This window comes from Tympanuchus pallidicinctus, unplaced genomic scaffold (assembly GCF_026119805.1).
Source record: "Tympanuchus pallidicinctus isolate F22 unplaced genomic scaffold, pur_lepc_1.0 scaffold14, whole genome shotgun sequence".
Taxonomy (NCBI): domain Eukaryota; kingdom Metazoa; phylum Chordata; class Aves; order Galliformes; family Phasianidae; genus Tympanuchus; species Tympanuchus pallidicinctus.
The window spans coordinates 16,796,416-16,818,527 of NW_026294659.1; the positions used below are offsets into that span (position 1 = coordinate 16,796,416).

Here is a 22,112-nt window from a genome sequence, read left to right on the forward strand (position 1 = left end):
TATGGCCTTGGGGAAGTACAACCCCCTTAAAGCTGACTCTCCTGAAATAGCAAGAACAAGATTTACTAAAGTGGAGGCAACTAATCCTCTGTGTCCAGAAAACCTTGACCTTGGTTTTGTGTGTGAAGAAAACATGAAGTTGCTCTACAAAAGGATCTGTATTTATTCATTATTTTTTTTACCCCCCTCTGTTTTTTCTGGACAGGTTTTACATGACAGTGGAGTGTTTGAGTACACGTGGAAGGAACTTTCAGTTTGGCTGGAACACTTAGATAATACAGAAGAAGACAAAAAGGAAGCAGTGATTCAATTTTTGGAAAGGGTAACAACTGTTCAAATTAGCTGGATAAACAATGCTGAGAATTGCATTAATGGAAACTCATTATTCTGTTGCTGAGAAATCTCAGAGATTGGTGAATGAATTCTGAGAAAGGCAGTGGTTATGGTTCTTTATACAGAGCTGGTATCTTTGTTGTCTTAGGTAGGAGGAGGCTGAATAGGTTTGGAGGAAAGTTAAATTAAGAAAAATAAGTTGATATTACAGCATTATTGATAGGAGAGTATCAACAATGAATGCGGGGGGGAATAACTCTTATCTGTTCTCTTCTGTGTAATGCTATCTGCAGAAATTATCAGACCTAAGTAAATTGTAATCTTTTACAAGAAAAGTTGATGTTTCCTGTTTACTTTTCAGGATGTTAAATGCCCAGAGCTTCCTTTTCATTGCAGTTTCCCCAGGGGCTCAGACTGTGGTACTTTGATTGCAAAATTGCAGAGGATATTTCTTGTTTCCATCAGGTGCAGTACAGTCCCACGCACAGTGGTAATCACAGGCAGATTCCTGCAGAAGCACGTGGGAGTTGACCTTTCAAGCACTTTTAACCCATAGTTATTCTTAACAAGACTTTTTGTGGACTTAGCCTGTGTGCTTATGTTTTTCTCTCTCTCTTTGTTAACAGATCCTGTTGAAACTGGTGACAAATCCCTATCCATATACAGATAAAGCGGCAGACCTTGTTCAGGAGGCGAGTATGCTCCAAGTTAACATGTTTAAACAGGACTCTGATAATGTCAGCATCCCCATCTCTCACATTGATGGTATGTGGCAATTGTTTCAATTACAGAGTACTCCAAGGCTTTGGTCTAGATCTTCTAGCCTTAATCAGCCTTACTAAAGACTGATAACTGTAGAAGGCCTGCATAAGTAATGATCTTCAGGATTCAGCCCTTGTAGGTGTGGCTAGTATCAAAAGCAGAACTTTGAATTACAAAGTTACCTCTTTGCCCAAAGAAATAATTTCTGATGCAGTTAAGCTGTTTTAGCAGTGTTTAAGATCTCGTATCTTGTACCAGCATTTTCTGAGTGTATTAACATTTCTTCCCATGGGGCTGCTCGTCTCCATTCATCAATGAGTTTAGAGGTTGGGCTGTGCAGGGAGCCTTACTAACAAGGTCACAGCTGGAATTTTACTGCTGCTGCTTTCTGGGACCTGTCACAGTCCCATTGCTGGCACAGTGAAAATTCCGCAGATGGACACTAGAAGACTTGTCGTGTGCTGGCTATTCTGCTGTAACAGTCTGTGTGTAGGAATTTGTAGTACATAAATATAATTGAGGTCATTCAGCCATCAGCATCAGTTGATATGATGCCTTGAGTTGGCTGCGTTACAGAGACTTAATACCAGTCTCAGGGTGCACTGTAATACTATTCTTCAAATTTTAAAGCTGTCTTTTGTGACCAAGATACTGTATCTGTACAAAACTGAGAAGCTCTTCAAGAGCTATCCATGCTGTTCTTCTGATGAGACAGTAGCTGCTTCCTTTCTGCTTTCATGTATGTTTCCTGTCACTGATGGTCATGCCATCATGGTAGCAACAGGTGGTGATCTCTTCTCTCCTTTTTCCTTATTTCTATCAGCTGTGTTGAAAGACAAACTGAAATTGAGTACACTGTGAAAGTGGTTTTTGCTGGACAAATGTGCTTTCATCCTTTTTTCTGCTTAGGGAATTCAGGAACTGCCTGGTATTCTTTGAGTGTTGAATTCTACCTCCTTTGGTTTCTAGTTAGTCTGAATCTTATTTATACTTTTTCTGCTCTCAACAGATGTCCTTGATATGGTAGATGTCCTAGTTGAGGGCAGTGATGGCTTAGATGAAGAAATTGGGTTCACTTTAAATGAAGACACTGTTATTCAAACATTTCCATTCAGTGCTGTTGTCCCTGCTGCATTAGAAGCCAGGAATAAACTGCTGCTTCAGACTGAAAATGAAACAGGTACAAAATTTTTTTGTTTGTTTTTATGTAAAGAAAGTAAGTCTTACTTAATGAGCTCCACAGGACGTTTTGTTATTACTGTTATGAGCAGGAAGAAGGTACATCCATGATGTTCCTCACTCAAGAGAGGGATTAAAGCTTATGTGAGATACTTCTGTCCTTCCAGGGTTAGGAGAGAAGGACAGAAGTATCTCACGTAAGCTTTAATCCGTCATGGTGTGTGCTTATGCAAATGTTATCAACCAAAGTGTATTTTTAATTTTGGTTTTCTAGGAGCACACATCGTGGAGTATCTTGTTGGTGTTTTCACTGATCTTCTACACTCTCAGAGAGATGCCCTTGCCCTCTGCTTGATGTTCCAGCTCTATGATAAAGATCTGCAGTCACTGAAAGTTTCTAAGTATCCTCAACTCTACCAATTTAACCAGTATTATAATCTCTGGATACCTCAGCAAGCTCAGGAACCTGTGGTATGCTATATCTGAATTCACTTGTATGCTTGAATCGTTGTTGCTAAAAAGCTGACAGTGTATGAAAGTTAGGTTTACCTTCAGAAAGTAGATTTATGTTCAGCTTATGTCTTCCTTCTTGATCTCATCAAGGGACACAAATGTTTTTAAGGACATTTCTCTAACAGCAAGATAGGTTTCTGCTGTGGTTGTGTAATGAAGCCAGAGCACATGGGTTCTACCCAGTCACCAAAGACTCAATTCCTCACCAGGCACAATGTAGCATTATGTTAGTGATGCAAGGCCAGTAGAGCCATTATAACAGTGTCTGGAATTCACCCAGGTATGGGTTTGGAATGCATGGACCAGCCATGCTGGGGGATGCTGTGTTTTTGTTATCCCAACAGCGACCATGTGCAGGTACCCCATGAGAAATCCTTTAACAAGGTGTGTGACAGCAGGACTGTAGAGGTTTGTCCCTGGAATATCAGTCCAGGATACCACATGTAAATAGCTAAAGAAACTTTAGGTGGTACTAATTTTTAATTTTCTCTTATGTGGTTTTTGTGTTTTTTTTTGTTTCTTAAACAGTTCAAAAAACGCAAAGAGAAATGCAGAGAACCTGCTGTGGCTCTGGACACTCTGTTTACAACTTTGCTAAAGAATGCCTATACAAGAGGAAGCAGTATCTTACTGGAAGATGATATCCAGACAAAACTGAGAGACCTGGCTTGCCAGCTCCCATCTGAACAACTTTTGTTAGGAGTGAAGCATGTATTGCTGTACCTGAAATCCACAGTAGAGAACTTTGGCAGTGTAAGAGAGCAATGTTGTGTTGGCACTGTGACTTTATTTGTAGCATGAAAATAAAACACGATAGACTTGGCTGTTAAACCTTTAGGATTCAGTTCTGTGCCTTTTTTCAGCTCTTGGTGAGGCTGAGAGGCCAGACAAACTTGCAGATAATTTGTAAACAAATCCTAACTTTCTACTTGTTGAGGAGGCTTTCATATTTTTTTTGCATGGATTGCCTTACTGATCTATGTGCGAGCAGATAAACTCCTGATTTTAAGCTGGCTCATGGGTTTTTGTAAGAAGCCTTTCTAGAGAGTGAAAGTCACTGGCATGTGTTATATTGGAAGTCACACCAGAGATGAAAATCTAAAAATATTTGTTTGGCACCCTGAGACTTTTCTTTGAACCAGATTTCGACAGCGAGGAGTGATTCCCTTCCCCTAGAAAGGTTGTAATCCAGGAAGTTCCTAACTTACTCTGTTACTGTTGGCTAATTATCTTTCTGCCCCCATCCTCCTCTTTTCTCAGCTTTCAAAGTTGTCTGTGTTTTCACAGCTTAGTAAAACTGCAGGTCCTTGCCTTGTTGACCTCTTTGTGGACCTGCTGAACAGCTTGTTGTGCCGGGGAGATCAGATAGAATTGGATAATCGGCAGAAACAAGAAAAGCATCAGACTGAATCGGATCTCTTTATGGATGAAGAGTCTCTGATTACAGAGGAATCTTTAAATGACAAGGTACAGAGTCCCCTGATACACAGGCTAGAAGTTTACCTGATATTGAAAACTTTGTTTTGAGCTATACTAAAGAACAGGGGAATATCTAAGCTTTTTTTGTTGAAGCCCTTAGTAAAGGAATTTGTCTGAGAAGTGAATGATTGTTGAGCACAGATTTTGTTGACGTATTATCAGCAATTCACCAAAGCATGGAATTAGTTAATTATGACAGAGCATAGGGGAAAATAGCCAGCATCAGGCTTTGTGAGCACTGTTATTTTGGAAGTCGTGAGGATTTCTGGGATTGCACTCAACATTAAAGTGTGCTACACAGCAGCAGGTTGATGCAGAAAGATGCTGTTTGCATCTGGGAGAAGGCACTTTGAGTATGTGGTTCAGTAATTCTGAAACTGCTAGCTGGATATGCAAACAAGCTGCAGCATCCACAGTCTTGCCCCTGAGCTGGAATATGGTGAGGAGAGGTCATGACAGGGACCACACAGCTTTTCAGAGGCAATTCTGTTTTCCAAAGCCATGTGTTAGGGCTAGTTATCAAAAGTAGATAGTCAGAGGAGTTTTTCCCTCCTTTGATTTGTTGTGTGGATTATTAGAGATTACAATCAAGTTACATTGAAGAATTCAAGAATATACAGTTTCCCCTTGAAAAGGTGCTTCATTGTGGAAAATGCTTGGTGTCTTCCACATCATAGCTGTTGAAAGAATGGTAATAATATGCTTGTAACCTGTTAAATTTTTTTTATCCTCTGATGGGTTAATAGCCAATTTCATGTTCACTAATTGTAATAAACATGTTCTGGGAGATAGATAAATTATTTTTTTTCCAATCCATAATTATCCATTCAATGATGTTGTTATAACTATTTGTTACAGACCCTGGAAGATATGTTAATGCTGATTTTCAAACATCCGACACTGGAGAGTTGGTTCCTGGCTTTAGAACAACGTTCTCTTCCGCAGCACAGTTTAAATCCTGTCACTGTGAAGCTTCTGTCAGCTCATGTCAATTCCGGTGTGCTCCAGCTGCTGAAAACAAGTGCCCCGATGTTGCAGAGCATAAATCATATACATGTGCTATTGAAATATTTTGATGCTATCATAAAAAGTGTATTGAAAGAGCTACAGGCTGTTGGAAAAGGAGGAAGCCAGGTCCCTCCTAAGAGGTCTCACCAGCTAGAGGCTCTTCAAGAACTGCATGCATATATGTCTGCAGCTCAGCTGAAAGAGATCACTTTAACCATGATGCGACTTCCGGAGAAGAGCTTGACTACTCAAAAATCTGAAAAATCCCCTAAAAAAGGGCAACAGTTGAGCTTGTATGGACAAATTTTGGTGCAGCTCCTCAAAGACGGCTACCAAAGACAGCCCCAACAAGGAGAACTACTGCTGTCCACAGAGCACATTAAAGCTTTGGGGATATTGATGTCAGCATCAGCCAGTGAAGATTTGGAGAAAGTTTTCCTTCAGGCTCTCCAAAGTGAGCCAGTACTTGCACACGCGGTCAGTGTGGAGGTGCAAGTTTACTGCCTTAACCAGGGGTCAGAAACCTCCCTTGCCATTGTAAGCATGCTGATAAAACACTGTAGGACTCACCTGCTGCAGTTTGAGCTGTGGTGCCTAAGCTGTTCCGTTGAGAAGTGCCTCAGAAAAAACATGGAGAGATTTCTTCCACTCATCAATGTGTATTTGCAATGCAGAGACCGGTATGACTTCACCCGACCTTCCACAGGTAGAGCCGTAACTGATCCCTGTTATGATTCAGAAGGCCAAATTCTCTGTCTAAAAATATCGGATTCTCCGCTCAATAAGTAGAGCTCATAGTCTTTTTTTTTTTTAAAGTATCTTTGCAATATAAAAGATGAAGGACTGTAGTGAAGCTTGGATGTTAGACTGAAGCCTTTATGAAGTACTTTTGGGGCGGCTGATGCCTGGTCTTCTCTTCTGAAACCCTTGCTACTTAGTATAGATTTTCAAGTATGCTCGTGCTTATCTACTTGGCTTAGTATAGAAGGTTAAACTTTTTCTTGGATGTCTTTAGAACACTGAATGGAATGCCATTGCCACATGGTTTTCTGGAATGTAATCTTCTGCTTTGACAGATGTAAGAGTTGTAAACGTGCTGAAATAAATTTCTAATTTGCTGCCTTCCTAAATTGGCATACAATCCAGAACTTTCCAAACCAACAGCAATGTTAAATTGGCGAGGTTTTTTTCAACCAGCAAAACTGACTTAGGATTCAGATCAGTAGGATCGTGTTAGATTAATTTCTCTTATTGTATAGAAATGTCAATAACAACAGAATCTGGCTCACTGTAACAGTTGGTGGGGAAAGGTAGTTCAGTGTAGGGGAAGTTCAGGTAGTGAAGGACCTCATTGGTACAGGATGATAAAAGAACTAAGCCTTCTTCTGGCACCTAATTCAACTGATGATATTGTGCTTGAATGCTAGAAGAGGAAACTGCTGGCAAGCTGACCTGATTTATAAGGTACATGCTAGCTGTCTGCTGACGTGGGGGTACAATTCCCTTGAGTTCATGGTCAGAGAACTGGTAAGGATTTCCTTGTCCTTGATTATGAGGAACAAGGTTTTTTTTTAATCACGTAGTTGTCCCTCTTTTGAATATCTGCATTATTTTTCCATGTTTAATTATTTGCATAGCAAATGGTTTTCTGGTATATTTGCTAAATACTTGTAATGATGATAAAGGAGCAGAGCGCACTCTGTAGCAGTTTAGCAGCGACTGTAGCATAATGGTTAGAAACTAAGTGAGCTGGGGCTTAATTAGAGAAGTGGTTTGGAATTCTTCTAATTATGTCAGTTGTTGCTTAACACTTCTGGTGAAACTGATGCCCCCTGCTTTCTCTCTGCAGTTGTCTCAGCTGTTCTACCGGTCCTGAGAAAGGCTCTGTGGAAAGAGATCTCTGTACTTCAAGACACAGAAGCATCGCATGATGAGGTCGCTGTAAAGCTGCAAGTTCTTTCAAAGTTATTGCCGTCTTCACAAAGCAAAGGGCTGCGAAAGCTTATGGACCAGCTCCCTGCTGCTCTTGAGCAAGCAGGAAATAATGAGAGGTAGGCAGTCCTGTATCCCTGTTCTGTGGCAAAGTTTGATTCATAAAGCATTGTGATAGGTACACAGGAATGGAAATATTATGAACAGTAATGCCGTCTTCAGAGAATCTGTTGCTTTAAGCTTGGCAGCCGTACAGCTTTAGGCTACACACAAAGCTTGATGTAACATTTTAAATATATATTTCTGCAGTTGGACAGTAGCAGATGCCATCTCTAGAGTGCTTGAAAACTCTGAAGAGCTGCATTCCTGGAGGAGAAGCCTCTTATCAGCCTGCATGAAAGGATTAGTTGTCATGTACAACAGCTGTAAAGATGAAAGCAAGCAAGATGTGGAGAGGCCACTGCTATTGAGGCTAGAAGAATTACTGGTGAGACTTCTTTTTAATGTCCATTGCTGGCATCCAGGATTGTGACTGTATAGATATGTGTTATTGTGCTTTTGTGTTTGTGTCTTGAGTAAATGCAGGTTGGACTTATAAAACAAAAAAAATAACTTAAGGCTTCTGAAGGCTTTTAACAGCTTTTTACAAAGTTAATTTTGTCCTTCCACTCCCTGATAAAGACCAGTTTTGAGTTGTTGATGATAGCTTTCTACCAACAGTGCTTTTTGAAAACCAGTGTTCAAAGTGTTTAAGATATAAAAATCAAAAGTTTGGATGTTTTTGTTGATGGATGTTTTTACTTAAAAAAAACAAAAGTGACAACATAGAGACACTTCTGGCAAGACCTACCTGCCACATCCTCAGAAGTAGGTGGCAGAAATCTAGTTGAATTTGGTCACAAAACACACCTGCTGGCTCATTCTCTCTCTGTTTTGCTTTTTTTTTTTTTTTCTTCCACTTGTGTAGGGTAAGCAAATCCATGAAGGACAGAAAAAAATTGGAATTTTCTTCAGGCAGTGGTTGCATCTTGCTGGCTTTTCATGAGATTCTCTCTTAGGACCTGATTGTGCAGACTGGAGTCTTGCAGGACCTGAGGGCCGTCTCATAACGTTACTCTTGATTGTACAGGCCTGATGAGGTTAACACTTAGCATTGCCAGGACTGCTGGCATATGCAGTTCTGAGCCTTCTGAAAACTGATTGTTCATGTTGTGCTCTGTAGTACTCCAGGGAGGATGAATTTTATTAAAGAACATACTGTACACCCAGCTCACCCAGCTGTCATACCCGTTTGTCATGTGCAGTTGTTAGTTAAGTACTCTGTAAGTATGTGAAGGTACTCTTCTAGTACCTGAGTAACAGCCTCTTTGACTTGCCAGCATTGTAATCCTTTCGAGTTCTGGGAGCCTTATGAGTTTAAAGATAGTTGTTGGTTGATTTGTTTTTGGTTGTTTTTTTTGGATACCTAGAGACCAGCTGGCTTTTTAATTGCATACAGCTCATGTGCTTCCTCATTCCCAGACCCAATGAAACAATACTTGCAGTTTCATTTGAATCAGGAGGTGGGATTATTGTGTCTAAGAACTTTCTTTCCTGTTGTCCTTTAATTGTCTCATATGTTTGGCTTGCGTGTTTCTAATGAGTCTATGGAACAGAAATTGCTGGTCGTGATCTGTAGAAACGTTATATACTAAACATAAGCATCTCTTTCTGTTTACTGCGTGTACAGAGCTTAGTTGAAGAAGTGGACCCAGATGACTGGTACAGTCTTGTGAAGACGGGACTAAAGTAAGTAACTCTGAGATGCACCAAAGATGCTGTTCAGTTCATGTGGCCTTGTTCCTGCACCCTGGATACATCCTGTCTCTCTTGAACTCACTTAGATTTGATGGTGCTTTGCTTCTCAGGATGAGCTGTTTTCATTGAAGTCTGAGCACTGGGATTTTGTGCTCCAGAGTGAGTAACTAACACTGGATAGTTGGACCACCTTCTTGATTGGCATGAAGAAGTCTCGTGCTTATTTATGCTCCTTTTCATTTGAGATATTTCTTACGTACTATTAGGATGAAAATAAATCAGATCTTTCATCATTAACGTGAACCACTTACAGAAAAGAAATCAAAGGAAGTTGATATTCAGGATAATCATAGTTTCTGTTGAGGTAAAATCATTAATATTAAGGGCGCTGTCTGATGGATTAGTAGGAGAAATTCTCATCCTTTGTCAAGTTCATTGCAGCTACAAGTGTGACTGTGTCCCATCCTCTTACCTTTTGTTGATCAAGATACCAGTTATTGCCTAAAAGGAATTAAAGCAGAATGGCTGAGGGAGAGACGTTCCGTAACTGTTTTGTGATCTTTACTTCCGAAGGTACCGCTACAGAGATGAAGCATTTCTGAAGTTCCTGAACACTGCTGTTCAGTTATTATACAAGGAAGAATCCTCACTTAGTCAGAGATTAGTCAAGCTCTCCAAACTTCACATGATGGTCACGCACCATTCTCTATTTTTGTCAGCCATGCTGAGGTCGAGAGAAGAAGATGGCACAAACATCCCGACAAGAGGTATATTTTCTTCTCCTTCCTTCCATTTAACTATATTTAGTAATCTTATCTTTCTCCCATTATATTCTATCCATCCAGGAACCTATCCACCCACATACACTTGCAGAGCTATTAGATAATTCCAGAATATTAACATTTAGTTTTAAATTCTACCTGTGTTTGGATTCAGGTGTTCACATTCGTTTTGTGGTTGCCAGTTTTAAACTCTCACATTTTCAGAAACTCTGTTAAGGCAGGTTTGTGCCTCTTTTTTTCCTTTTTAAATCTTGTTGAAGTCTTGAATTGATTCTTTTGGTTTCTGTGAAGTTGTAAGTAAGATCATTGAAGTGCATGCAGGCTCTTTGAGAGTTATGTGACAGAGGCCCTTATTTTAGAAATGGTTAGTACAGAAGATTTTAAGTTGTTTGCAAACTCTTCTCGAATGTTAATTTACTCCATGTATATTTGATATTCCTCTTGAAAGCTTGCACTGCCCTTCCATGAATAATACAAATTGGGTACTAACAAGTAATAGATTTTTGTATGTATATTGCCATCTGAATGTATTTCTGCAAAGCAGCAGAATGGATTGTTTGGAGCTAACTTTAGTAACTAAAAAGCTTGGTGTCAAAAGTGCATTCATTTAGACCAGTGTCTTTATGATGTGTATTATTTTGGTACATTCCTGTAGATACTGGGCGAAATAGCCTGTGTGTTTTCAGATACTGGGAGCAGAGAGATCTGCATTCAGATCTTGAATCTGCTACAGATAACCTATTTGACTTTGAGTAACCTAATCACTTACTCATCTGTTCCTCAGCTAGTCATAAAACAAAGGCGAATAACTTCTGTACAACTCAGGACAGAGTTACTGTAGCTTGCTAAATGAGTCTGCAGTGAAGACAGCTCTTTACGTGTATGCTGTAGAAACATTTTGATAAGTTACTGCAGCTAGAGCCTGATCTTCTATGTTCTGGAGTGCCTTGGGAAAGTTGCTGAGATGTGTGTCTTTACTCCTTGCAACTCCTGTTACCTTAATCTTTCCCAAGAGAGGATGGAACAGTGGCAGGGCAGAGTAGAGTGTGGAACTTCATTTTTTTCCCAAGGTAACAAATGTATGTCCATAGAAAAGTTTGGCAGGGAGGTATGCCACATTGTGAAGCTTGCTTCACAGTAACATCTGCTTGTTCACCTTGGAAATGCTTTTTAAACTTACTCAAAACATGTTCCTTTTTTGCCTTCAACTGTCTCCTAATCGTCCTTTGGTGTAGTTATGAAACTATTTAAACCTGCATGCATTTATTTCAGAGGCACTGGTGGATATCCTGCTGACAATTGTGAAACTTGACCCTTCGGTATGTGAGAGCAGTCACCTTGCTGTGCTGCTGGGAGCCTATGGGGCTACGCTGAGTACTGTAGGTATGTCAGCCTGGGAAAGGTACTCCTACAAGATCTGTTTCTCATCTTCATAGATGACTGACTTTAGCTTTCATTTTTTGTTGGTTTTTTCTTTTTTAGATCAGAAGATACTGCTGCTGCTTCAGTTATATGAGAAGAATAATCAAAGTCTTATAAATTCCAGGTAAGTTGACCTCCTTCCTTTATTTGACCTATTATACGTAAGTAAGTGGTCTCACAGCTGGAATTTTTCCAGGGTCTTATTTTTAACCAAGAAAATAAGTGAGCAAGGTCAAACTTGGAGGTGAATGTTGCTTTTCGAAACATTCTTCATATGAAAATGGAAAAATGGATAAAAGGTAAAATTCATACTGCCCAGGCTTTTGGACAAAGAGGTCATATATGGGTATTTGCAGCATCAATGTTTAATGAGTGCCCCAGTCAGTAGAAGGCCAATATGCTAGTTGCTAGTGTAGGATTCCTTCCTGTTCTCTTGGTATACATCATTTGCTACTCAGCATAACCCTTGCTCCTGTGAGCATGATATTCTGTTAGAGCCCTTTGCTGTAGAGAGGAGGAAGACGCCAGTGAAGAAGTGATGTGTAACCTTTTGTATTAAGATGCATGTAGCTAGAGGTCAGATTGGACAGGTCTCTGAGCACATGATCTAGCTGTGGGTGTCTTTGTTCATGGCAGGGGGGGTTGAACCAGATGGCCTCTAAAGATCTCTTCCATATCAAATGATACTTAAAGTACCAGCTCAGGCAGTTGAAGAGGGACTGGACTCTTAATTAGAAGCCTAATTTCCTTCCTGAACTTTGCCTGAGACTGTAGATAATCTTTGCAGACTATAAAGTGGAACAGTAAATGAAAGTCCTTGTTAAAAGGCAATTGAAGTAGCTTCCAGAAGCAAGGGCTTTGGCAGTAGTTGCATGCTGCATAAATCTGCACCAAAAGTGTTTGCCACTGGGAGAGTGTTAAATGGAGGAGACTGTTCTCAGAGGCAATTAGGACCCAAACATTTATAGTCTTTTTAAAGGAGAAACAATTTCATACTGTACCCTGAAGTGAATTGGTGACCAGACACTGGCTACTCACCACTGAAGAGTTTGAGTGAATATAGAGCACATTCAGGAAAAGTGACTACCCAGCAGATCCCAGCTTGTGTTACAGGGCATTCAGGTTCTGGGTGATAAGGAGCCCAACGCCATCCCACCACTTGCTTCACTGACAGAGGGGCATGCTGGTGGCAGTACCCACATAGTAAATGACAGTATCAGTGTCAGTACAGTAAGCGGGGTTTGAGGGGCAAGTTGGGATGAGTGTAAGAATGTTGTGTCACTGAAACACTGTGATGCTGGTTTGAAATATCAGTTGCAGCTGAGACAACGTTCTTTGACTAGATACTGATCGCTCTCTCCATGCAGTTGCCATCATTCTTACCTGTATTTACAGCTTATAAGAAGAAGCCTCTTGTGAGAATGTAAGCTCTGACTTGAATTACCAGGTTAGGAAATAGTTAATGAGACACCCTCAGACTAAATTTGAGAAGCTTTTGGATGGATGAAAAAGGTGTTGCCAGGGAAACGAGTTCTAGTTTCAAGTTGCCACAGAATAATGAGAAGAAGTGAAGGGAAAATTTAAATACTAATTTATAGCCTCCGTAATTACTTTTTGCTTGGTGCTATCAGCCTGTTGACTAATGCCTTTACTTTTAACAATGTTTAAGAATCCTGCTGTGGGGTCCAGCTGCTGTGGAGCATCACAAGACTTGCAAGAGTCTAGGGAAGTCACTATGGCAGCAGCCAAGCATGGAGGAGATTCTGTGTCTGCTCGATCGAGATAAGATGATGAAGACAGTTCTGTCTTTCCCTCAGCATCGCCGTCTTTTGCCATCAGAGGTGCTGTGATTTAGAGTGCTGAATAATCCTTCCTGTGATGCAAAAAAAAAAAAAGCCTTTCACTTCAGTCCTTCTTTTTGTTTTGCATTCATTTAATATATTGCAATTCGTTTACATCAGGATAGGCATCTACATTCGTAAAGGGGAATTAATTAGCTAGGAGCACTTTGCTGAATGCTTATTTTTTTTCTTTTTTTTTTTTGCCTGAAATGAAAGAATTATTTTTCAAATGATTTGCAGTAAGACCACATCTTGTCTGTAGGTGTGATTATATATTGCCATGTGTAACTGTCATCAGAATTTGACTTTTAAAGATGTTAAATTTGGCTGTCCAAGTATTCACTGACAGTGGGCTTCTTTTTGTCTTTGATAGTTTGCTAAAATGCTTATGTTTTTCTGATAATTTTGAAACCATGTTAGTGAAAGCTAAGTATAAACTGAAGCATGCCTTGGCCTAAGTTGTGTTAGATTTAGATTTAGGCAAGATTTAGAATTGCTGCTGTATAGTGGAATGAGATGGTTGGGACACTTAGAAACCAAACTGGAAATCAGTGTTGTTCCTTACATCATCTTGGTTTGGATTTGGTTTCAGGAGGTACAAGAGTCACTGTATAGAGATGAAAGTGTCAAGGATCTTGATGATTTCTATGATCCATGTTTTCTGCTTCAGCTCTTCAGTGAATTGACCAGACCAGGTAAATTGAGTGTTTCCTCTTTGACATTTTGTCTGATTTTACTCTACTGTGGGAGCTGCATGGCTCCATCTGTAGTGCTGTTATTTAAAGTCTGAGGGTTAATACTTCAAAGAAATCACGTGGCTTGCTTTGGAAAGGAGAAATATATACATGGTTTAACCACCTACTGAACTGCAGTGTAATTTCAAAGTGGCTTAAAAGGTAACCAGGCATAATTGCTCTTTAAGTCTTTTTAAAGCACTTTTCCAAATAGTGCAGTATTTCTAGTGGGATTTAGGTACTTAGAACTATGTAGCAGCATAGGCACCAAGCTGTTATTTTCCAGAACACTAAGTATTCCCTCATAACGTTTTCAAATGTAGCTATTGAACCTTGTGTAGAGGGGCTGATCTGCTTAAAATGATGAGAGGTTTTTAAACTGGAACTAAAAACAGCTTAGAGTTAAAAATTAGATACAGATTTATATTATCTTACCTTTTGAACTTGATTCTGTATAGTCCAGAGAACGGGGCAGTGCAGTTATAAAACGAGCACAAAAGAGATCAGTAGAGAATATTCCCAACTGGAAAGCTGTGTATTTTCTGGTGAATATAGAGAGCTGTATCCTGCAGAACAGGCAGGACAGTGCCCCAGCTGCAGTCCATCACACAGATGTGTGGGGCCATCATGGATGTGACCATGCCTGTGTTCAGTATTTTTGGAAAGTTTAGTGAGGTCTATGTGGTGCTTAAAAACTACTTGCTTAGCCTCACTTGGATTTTTTTTGATGTGACTGCTTTGTGTATGGGCATCCCTGCTGTTACTCACCTGCACACTGCCTATGTCAAGGGCTATTAAAAATGAAAGTGGGAAATAGATCGTAAGGCATTTCTAACCAGCTCCCTCCTGATGCTGATTGTGGTTAACCACTGTGTACCTAATGGGTTTTGTTTTCCACAACAACATCACAAGCAATTAGCTGGTTGATAACTGTCTATCATTGAAATCACTCTTGGTCTTTCCTTGTTCACTTAAACTCTTACAGTGCAGTTTCTGTTTTGTATGTCCTCATCCTGTATTTAGTTGCAAACTGCTCTATGTGACTTTGTGAGTGTTCCCAAAGAAGCCTTTTAAAAGGCACAAGTGATTTGTGCGTTTGAGTCCCATGGTGCTCCTAAACCATGTCAGCTGCTTTTGGAATTCCTCATTTTTATTTATTTGCTCTTTGTACTGGCTGCACAGTGCCCTGTGCACAGATGTTATACAACTGCTGGATTTATAAACATAGACTTACTGCACAGTGTTTCATGCTAACTGGGTAAAAAGTGAGTCTGGAGTTGGGCAGATAGCAAGTTCTGTCTGAGTTTAGCTCTGATAAGCATCTTGTGGAAAGCTTCTCCATCATGATTCTCAAGGTACTTTAAACAAACTATGTCAGACAGAGACAGAACTTTTTTTCTTTTCATAATAGCTTGTTATTTGATGTTGTTCAGTGTGCTCTCCAAGGTCAGCTGGATGGAAAATATTATTGCATGTTTTCAGTGAGAGATGGTTTTCCTAATCAATCTCTTTGTGACTGTTAAATACAGATAGCACAGGAGGTAGTCTGAAAGTTTTACATCAAGTCATTGCCAGACACCAGTGAGTAGCAATGGCACAAGCCAAGAACACACAGCCCCTAAAAAAGAAACTCAGCATCTTGATAACAAAATGCTATGGAAGATAAATACTAAGTTCAAGAGTGTTTTCTATTTGGCTGGTTACTGATCATTGCTGGGTTACAGCCTAGCACTTTGTAGGAACATGCCTTACCAGCAAAATCACCCATGCTTGCATGATTGCAGTAGTTTTTCTAAAGTGGCTAATGACTTGTTTAGATATTACTCTCTTATCCATTGTATAATGAAAACTCTTTAGTTGCAGGTAGGTTTTCTGTTGTCTGTGCTGATCTTGCTTTCATGCACGGACTTACCAAGCACCCAGACAGTAATGAGGCAGAGAATTTTCCCTGCTCTTCTTTCTTGCACTTAGCTTTCCTGAGACAGTAGGATATGAGATATCTTAAGAGAATTTACTGCTAACTTTGCGTGGTCTGCCAGACAGACTCATATCTGTCTGAAAGAAATGAGTAACCACCTTAACTTCAGTGCTATTAAAGAGTTCTTGCTGAGTGATTTGCAGGATGCTTTTGTTAGCTGAAGGAGTGTATAGCTCTTGATGAAACAGGAGCTCGGGGAAGTAGATCTAGAAATTGGTGTTTATGAGTGGAAGTTCTAGGAAGGATTGTAGTGCTGTTATATACTTTACAACATGTGAGTATGATGCACTGGATGTTTTTCTCTCTTTTTCTCCTCTGCTCATACAGAATGTTTAGTGGCATGTCACAAGTTTGTTGAAGTCAATGCCTTGGGCCTAACGGTGGCTGCCCTTAGTAGCTATGATTCCAACATGAGAGCAGCAGCATATTTTGTCCTGGCTTCTTTTCGTTCTCATCTGGAAGGAGCTCGCTTCCGAGAGCAGAAACAGGTAAGGCTGAGTTCCACTGAGAGTTTGCCAGGTTAGACATCTTAGGTCATAGACACTTAGGGGAGAGTTGCTGCCTTACTAACCTGCCTGCTTGCACGTGGTAAGAGCCCAAAGCAGCTTCTTCTGTTCCATTACTTGTCTTCTATCACTTTTGTGTTTGTGATTCTGAATTCATTGGGAAGAAAAAGAGGGGAAAACACATTTAGAAATTCATAACGCCTTCATTTGTAGGAGCCGAAATCCCAGTGGGGTTGGTATTTGATTATGGCCTTGGTAATATTGTAAAACCCTACTTCTGTATGTGTGCTCTGCTGTTGTACTTGTTTGGGTGGTAGTTCAAGCTTTATCTCCCCTGGGTTCTCATGCTGCAGTTGCTGTATCTCATGGATGCTGTGCAAAATGGAATCAGGCAGCAGAACCTCAGATTTACCTTCTCCCTAACCCTCTACATTGCTCGTGTGGCACAGCAGATGCTGAAGCCAGGTACTGTAACCTATTGCACATGTTGAATTTCTGGCATGTTAAAGAGGAGGGTGGGTGTGCATGGAGTGATGTCCTTGGTTGACGTTGGAGGCTGAGTTACTGTGAGAGTGGCAGGAGCCACAAAGCATGCTTTCCTGTATTTCTGAGAAAAGCTTTCAGTGTTTGCCTGGACTGCCTTATTGCTGGAAGACTGGGAAGTGACTTTTTGCTGTGTCCATTAAAGAAGGTAACTCTACCTCCTTGGAATTTTGGGGTGGAGATCATTAAAGGACTATACAAGTGAAAGTCTGTGTGTCCTGTTCAGCAGATCAGAGTCAGTTGACCTGAGTAACCCTTTGTCCTTAGGCACTGAATCACTTAAGTCATCTTTGCAAAGGAGAAACAGCATGAAGGTTACAGGGGACCTCACAAAATCTTTAGCTAGATGCTCTGTCCAGGGCAGGGCTGACCTTGAAGACAGTTAATTTTGCTCAGGGCTTTACCTTAGGAAACAACCAGTCTTCCAGACTGAATCATAGACTGCTCCCAAGGATGGGAGGTTGCACAACCCCTGTGGGCAATCTATTCCACTGTCTTGCTGTTCTTAAATGGGAGAAAGTTATTCCTAACATTTAGTCTGAAAGTGTCATGTTTTAACTTACGTCCATTGTTTCATATCCTCTCACCTTGTTTGATATGCCACATACAAGCTCTCTGGGAGGTTTGCATGGGTAACTGCACCTGAAATTGAGGCCTTTAAATACCATTTGTCTATGAAACGTTGATGCGACACGACTCCTACTTTTCATTTGCTCAGTAGCATTTCTCTTACATTATTTCCATGTTTCATGAGCACAGCTGATGCCAGAGTTGTGAGGTGACTGTGAATGTGTATAGGACTATACTGAACATGTCTGGAAGGCAGCCTCTGTTGGGATACCTGCTTTGCCCTGTGGGATGATGCCCGACCAAAAGTCAGCAGCCCTGGAAAAAATAGTTGAGTTTGAATTTCCCCTCCAAGTAGTCTGATCCAGCTCAAACAATACAGTCAGCCTTAGAGCACAAGCTCTCCTTGCTGTAGCTAATGCACTGTTTTGACAGCTAGCTGAAAAACTGGAAAATATTGGTTCTGTTTATTTTTCTGTGTGGTTGTATATTGGGTTCATCGTCCTCCTCCTCAATAACCAGCCATTGTTTCTCTTCACAGAGGAGCACATGTATACAAAGATCAACAGGTTCCTTCTGTCACACCAGTATTTGGACCTGAGGAAAGTACCAGGGTTTTTCCAGCTTTTCTACAGTTTTGACTTTGAGGTAACTTAAGAATCCCTTCATAGATATCCACTTATTCTTCCAAAAAGAATACAAAAACGACATAAAAATGCAATCAAATCTTATTCTTTCAGAGATAGAGAGATCATTGCTCTGTATTATATTTGAATGGGAAGTATTATTTCTTTTTTCCTTTTTTTAAATAAGAGCAGATAATGAAATCATGAGTTATGCTGCGTACTGTACAGCACAACAAGCAGAATGTTCTGCCCCAGCTAATTCAACTCACGTTTCAGTTTAATAATTTAAACTGGAGATTGATTGAGATATTTTAGAAATAGCAACTTTACAAGTCCCATTGTCAGTGCATATTTGGGCCGTAGAGCAGCTGTTCTTGATGGATGTAGTTATTGATTAAATGTAATGGGGATGAAAGTGGAAAAGTCCAGAAGAAGCTGCTGAGCACTGTGCTGGCATTCCCAGGCTACTGGTTTGTTGTGCTTAATGAGCAGTTATCATTCTGAAATGTCTGATGGTGCTGTTTTTTATGACTTGTAGCACAAAACAGAACGTGACTGGATTCTCAGACTTCTTGTGGAAGGGCTGCGTGATAAACACTGCTACCAGCTCTATGACTACCAGAGGATCTTCCATGTCATTCTTTCCTTTTTCAACAGTCCTTTGTGTGATGAAGGCTCACAGGTAAGAATTTAAAGATAAATAAAGATATTTAAACCACACCACTTCATTTATTTATCTTAAGTATGAAGCAGAATGGATCAGTTGACTCTTCCCTTTCCCTCTTGAAAATTTTTTTATTGTTGATTTTGTACATGTTGAAGAGGGAAATTGTTATGTCTAAACCAGTCACATATATGAGCCCTGAAATTAGGAGAGGACCCTGCCCAAGGAAGCTGGGGGTGCCCATTCCTGCAGGTGTTCAAGGCCAGGTTGGATGGGGCCCTTCACTCACTCTCATCAGCTGATGGTCTGGCTGCACAGTCTTATTTCTTCTGCTTTGTGGAAAACATTGCAGACTTCAGTTTTGTTGATACCCTAATTAGCATGATATCTGTGCAGTGCATTAAGAAGAAGAAAGTTCAGAGGCCATCAGCTCTTAAGATTATAATCGTCCATCCTGAGAAATCCACTGTATAAAGTATCTCACTTAACTATGACAATTTTGGACAGAGAGAAAGCTGTCTTGCTTCCTTGAAGATGAGTGTCTGTGTGTATGAAACATGGGAAAGAGAATGTCTTTTGTTCTCTGAATGTGTGGTGTTTGGGGATATATTTTAAGTTGATTGGATTCCGGATACCAGTCAGGTTGCTAATTACATCCTTCCGAAAGATGAATAGTAACTAGATGTTGACTATATTCTAATTTTGTAAAGAACAAATTATGTTTCTGTTTCAGAACCACATTCTAGAAGTGCTACAGAATGCTGCCTGTGTCACTAGAGCTGCTTATGAGCTGATACAAGACCACAGCCTCCTAACCTGGATACTGCATATCTTAGAGAAAAGGTAACTAGGGAAATATTGGTGAAATGAGAACAATTCTACTGTCCCACGTGCAGGAAATAATTATGTAACTGAATATGAAAACAAAGGGTGGTAGATACAGAAATGACTCTGTTAGTGGTCTTGATATTTGGCACTTAAGGCCATACTGGCAGAACTTGCTGAACTATGAAGTGTTCCCTTGTGTATCTAAAAACAAAATCAAGGCACTTTCAAATTGCAGTAGGAGGAGAGTTTCATGTTTCTGAAAACCTTAGAAAAGAAAAAAGTTATTTTTGTATACCCAAATCTCTCTAATACCCACACCTCACAACCTGGTGTAGGACCTCTGAGTACTTGTGTGACACTGATTTTGAGCTCACTGTAACACTCCAGTTGCTTCTCTGAGATGTGTGCACACATGTGCACGTATATGTGCACAATCTCTCTTGCATAGATTCTCCTGGCAGGTTCAAGCAAGTTGTCAGGATCGTCTGTGCTGTGATCAGCCTGAACAGGTCCCAGTGAATACCCCATGATGGTAACAGCAGAGTGCATACAGTTCTCAGGGGCTGGTACTAGGGACAGCCACCTCTCTTTGATATCATATAGTATATTTGGAAGACTGTGTATTTGGCTTCTGGCACTCAGTGGTTACTTGGTGTTTGTCCTTTTGATGAGTATTCTTCTCGCATCCTCTGTGCAAAAATGATTGCTTTTTTTCTTTCTTTTTACTTTTCCTCAATAAATGTGACTTCTGATACTGTGCTGTAAGCACTGCTGTTGTTGCTTAAAGCCTTAGGAATATAAGGACCCAAGATGTCTTGAACAGCAATTGCTTTAAGGAAATGGTGGCAGTGGCTGCAACTGAATGGATTGCCTTGCCTTTGTAATGAAAGGTGCAAGTCAGCAATCGCCAGCCTTGTGCGAGGGCTGTAATGCACTGCTGTTCCCCAACTGCAGTGTGGCAGGAGGAGGTGCTGGGTTTTTCCCTTGTCTGAGGGCAGGCAGCAGCCTGGGTCTCCACTGCTGGGGCTTTGTGGGCCTCGAGTCCTGACAGGTCCTGGCTGTGAAGTAGCTGCTCTGAGCGTGCACCAGAATGCAGCCCTCTCTGAAATACTGACTGGTTTCTGCTTAAAGTCTGTCTTCCCTATGGGTATTTATTCCTTTCTTTGTTGGTTTTTCAGGTTTCTGGAAAACAAGCTGCTAAATAAAATCATTTCCTTAGTCCATACTCTGTGGCTGACAAATATAGGAAGCAAGAGAGAAAGCAAGAAAAAGCCACAGGAGAACAGGAAGCTTCTTCCTATTCAGCTTGTAAACGAATTTCTGTATGTTTTGATCACTTTAGTTAAACTCATTCGGTAAGTTGTTTTTGTTGTTGTCGTTTTTCTTTTTAAAGAAGTTTGCATACTGTGCTCTGTCCAGTTTGAAATTTACGAAGGCTGAGAGAATGTCTCAGTCTCTGATGAGTGTAATGCTCTTCTCCCCTTCAGTCTGAATGTCAGCTCATGAACCTCAGTGAGATTTTCAGGAAGATGTAGCTGCTGGAATATACTGGGAACAAAATGACAACTGTTGCATGGTTACCATCAAGTTCTACATCCTTAGTAATTAGCTATTTTTAAGCTGCTGTGTTTTAAGCTGTTTTTTACTTCTGGATTAGTGCCTGCAGTTGGTGGTGCTGTTTGTTGCAGGGATCTTTCATGCTCTCCAATGTGTTGGGCTCTTTTTGTGTCTGAACCATGCCTGCAAATTATACAAAGTCATGCAGGGTTCTACACAGCAGTATTAATTAGGTTTTAGTCCCTTCTCTGCGCACTCAGTGAGCCCACGTGCAGCAGCTGCAGCAGGGAAAGCAGTAAGCAAACAGGTAGATAAACAGTTCTGTTTGCATTCCTAATAGCACCTGCAGCTCTGCATGCAGAGAAGTATTGCCACAATTTCGAGAAGCTCTACTTATTTTCTCAAAATTCTGATGATGCAAGCAAAATGAAATGAAGTGCCAGACCTCTGGCCTCTTCCTTGTGTGCCATATGCCTTTGGCTGTTGCAGCTGGGAGGGCAAAGGCTGTGTTCCATGAGCTGTATGCCAGACCCCAGTAGCATGAAGTGGGAATGAAATTAATACTGGTACCTCGAGAAATAGAAGTGGAGAATTGTAAGAGGAGAGTAGAAAGAGGAAAACCTGTGTTTATTATTGCGTTTTACTCATTAGCATCCAGAAAAATACATGGTGCTTCTGTTTCTATTTTTATAGGACTAATTTAGATCAAGCCAAGCTGGCACAGTTTTTCACTACGTTCAGTTCTGTGCTGGGATATCGTGCTCTTGTTGTGGAGGCCTTTAAAGAATTGAGTCGATTCACTGTGAATGGCAGTGTTCTCTCAAACAAAGACATCCTGCTGTTGTTGCATAAGTGGAGCATCATTGAAAAAGACCTGCAGCTCCAAGAGGATGTGCAGAATCTTGCTCAGAAATACCAGATCAAAGAACTGCTTAGTAAGTACTAATAACATTTAAGGAGATTAATACTGTTAAGGTTGCTGTATGTTAACCATGCAAGTTAGGCAAGCTTCATAGAAAGAAGTATTAATAACTATAGCCAATCAGATGCAGCTTGGGGGA

The 22,112-nt window shown here is 40.5% G+C and overlaps 1 protein-coding gene across 1 annotated transcript in view; it reads left to right on the forward strand.

Moving 5' to 3' along the window:
- Positions 1 to 22,112, forward strand: part of URB1 (URB1 ribosome biogenesis homolog) — a 45,294-nt gene that overhangs the window by 19,910 nt on the left and 3,272 nt on the right. The window contains exons 16-37 of the mRNA XM_052674047.1: positions 206 to 322; positions 960 to 1,098; positions 2,105 to 2,275; positions 2,549 to 2,745; positions 3,316 to 3,540; positions 4,075 to 4,254; positions 5,125 to 5,980; positions 7,124 to 7,325; positions 7,516 to 7,693; positions 8,936 to 8,994; positions 9,577 to 9,770; positions 11,058 to 11,168; positions 11,268 to 11,331; positions 12,877 to 13,048; positions 13,641 to 13,743; positions 16,088 to 16,248; positions 16,620 to 16,731; positions 17,918 to 18,024; positions 18,541 to 18,684; positions 19,400 to 19,509; positions 20,673 to 20,849; positions 21,745 to 21,986. Of these exons, the coding sequence (XP_052530007.1) occupies positions 206 to 322; positions 960 to 1,098; positions 2,105 to 2,275; positions 2,549 to 2,745; positions 3,316 to 3,540; positions 4,075 to 4,254; positions 5,125 to 5,980; positions 7,124 to 7,325; positions 7,516 to 7,693; positions 8,936 to 8,994; positions 9,577 to 9,770; positions 11,058 to 11,168; positions 11,268 to 11,331; positions 12,877 to 13,048; positions 13,641 to 13,743; positions 16,088 to 16,248; positions 16,620 to 16,731; positions 17,918 to 18,024; positions 18,541 to 18,684; positions 19,400 to 19,509; positions 20,673 to 20,849; positions 21,745 to 21,986 (4,021 nt within the window). The remainder of the gene's footprint in view (positions 1 to 205; positions 323 to 959; positions 1,099 to 2,104; positions 2,276 to 2,548; positions 2,746 to 3,315; positions 3,541 to 4,074; positions 4,255 to 5,124; positions 5,981 to 7,123; positions 7,326 to 7,515; positions 7,694 to 8,935; positions 8,995 to 9,576; positions 9,771 to 11,057; positions 11,169 to 11,267; positions 11,332 to 12,876; positions 13,049 to 13,640; positions 13,744 to 16,087; positions 16,249 to 16,619; positions 16,732 to 17,917; positions 18,025 to 18,540; positions 18,685 to 19,399; positions 19,510 to 20,672; positions 20,850 to 21,744; positions 21,987 to 22,112) is intronic.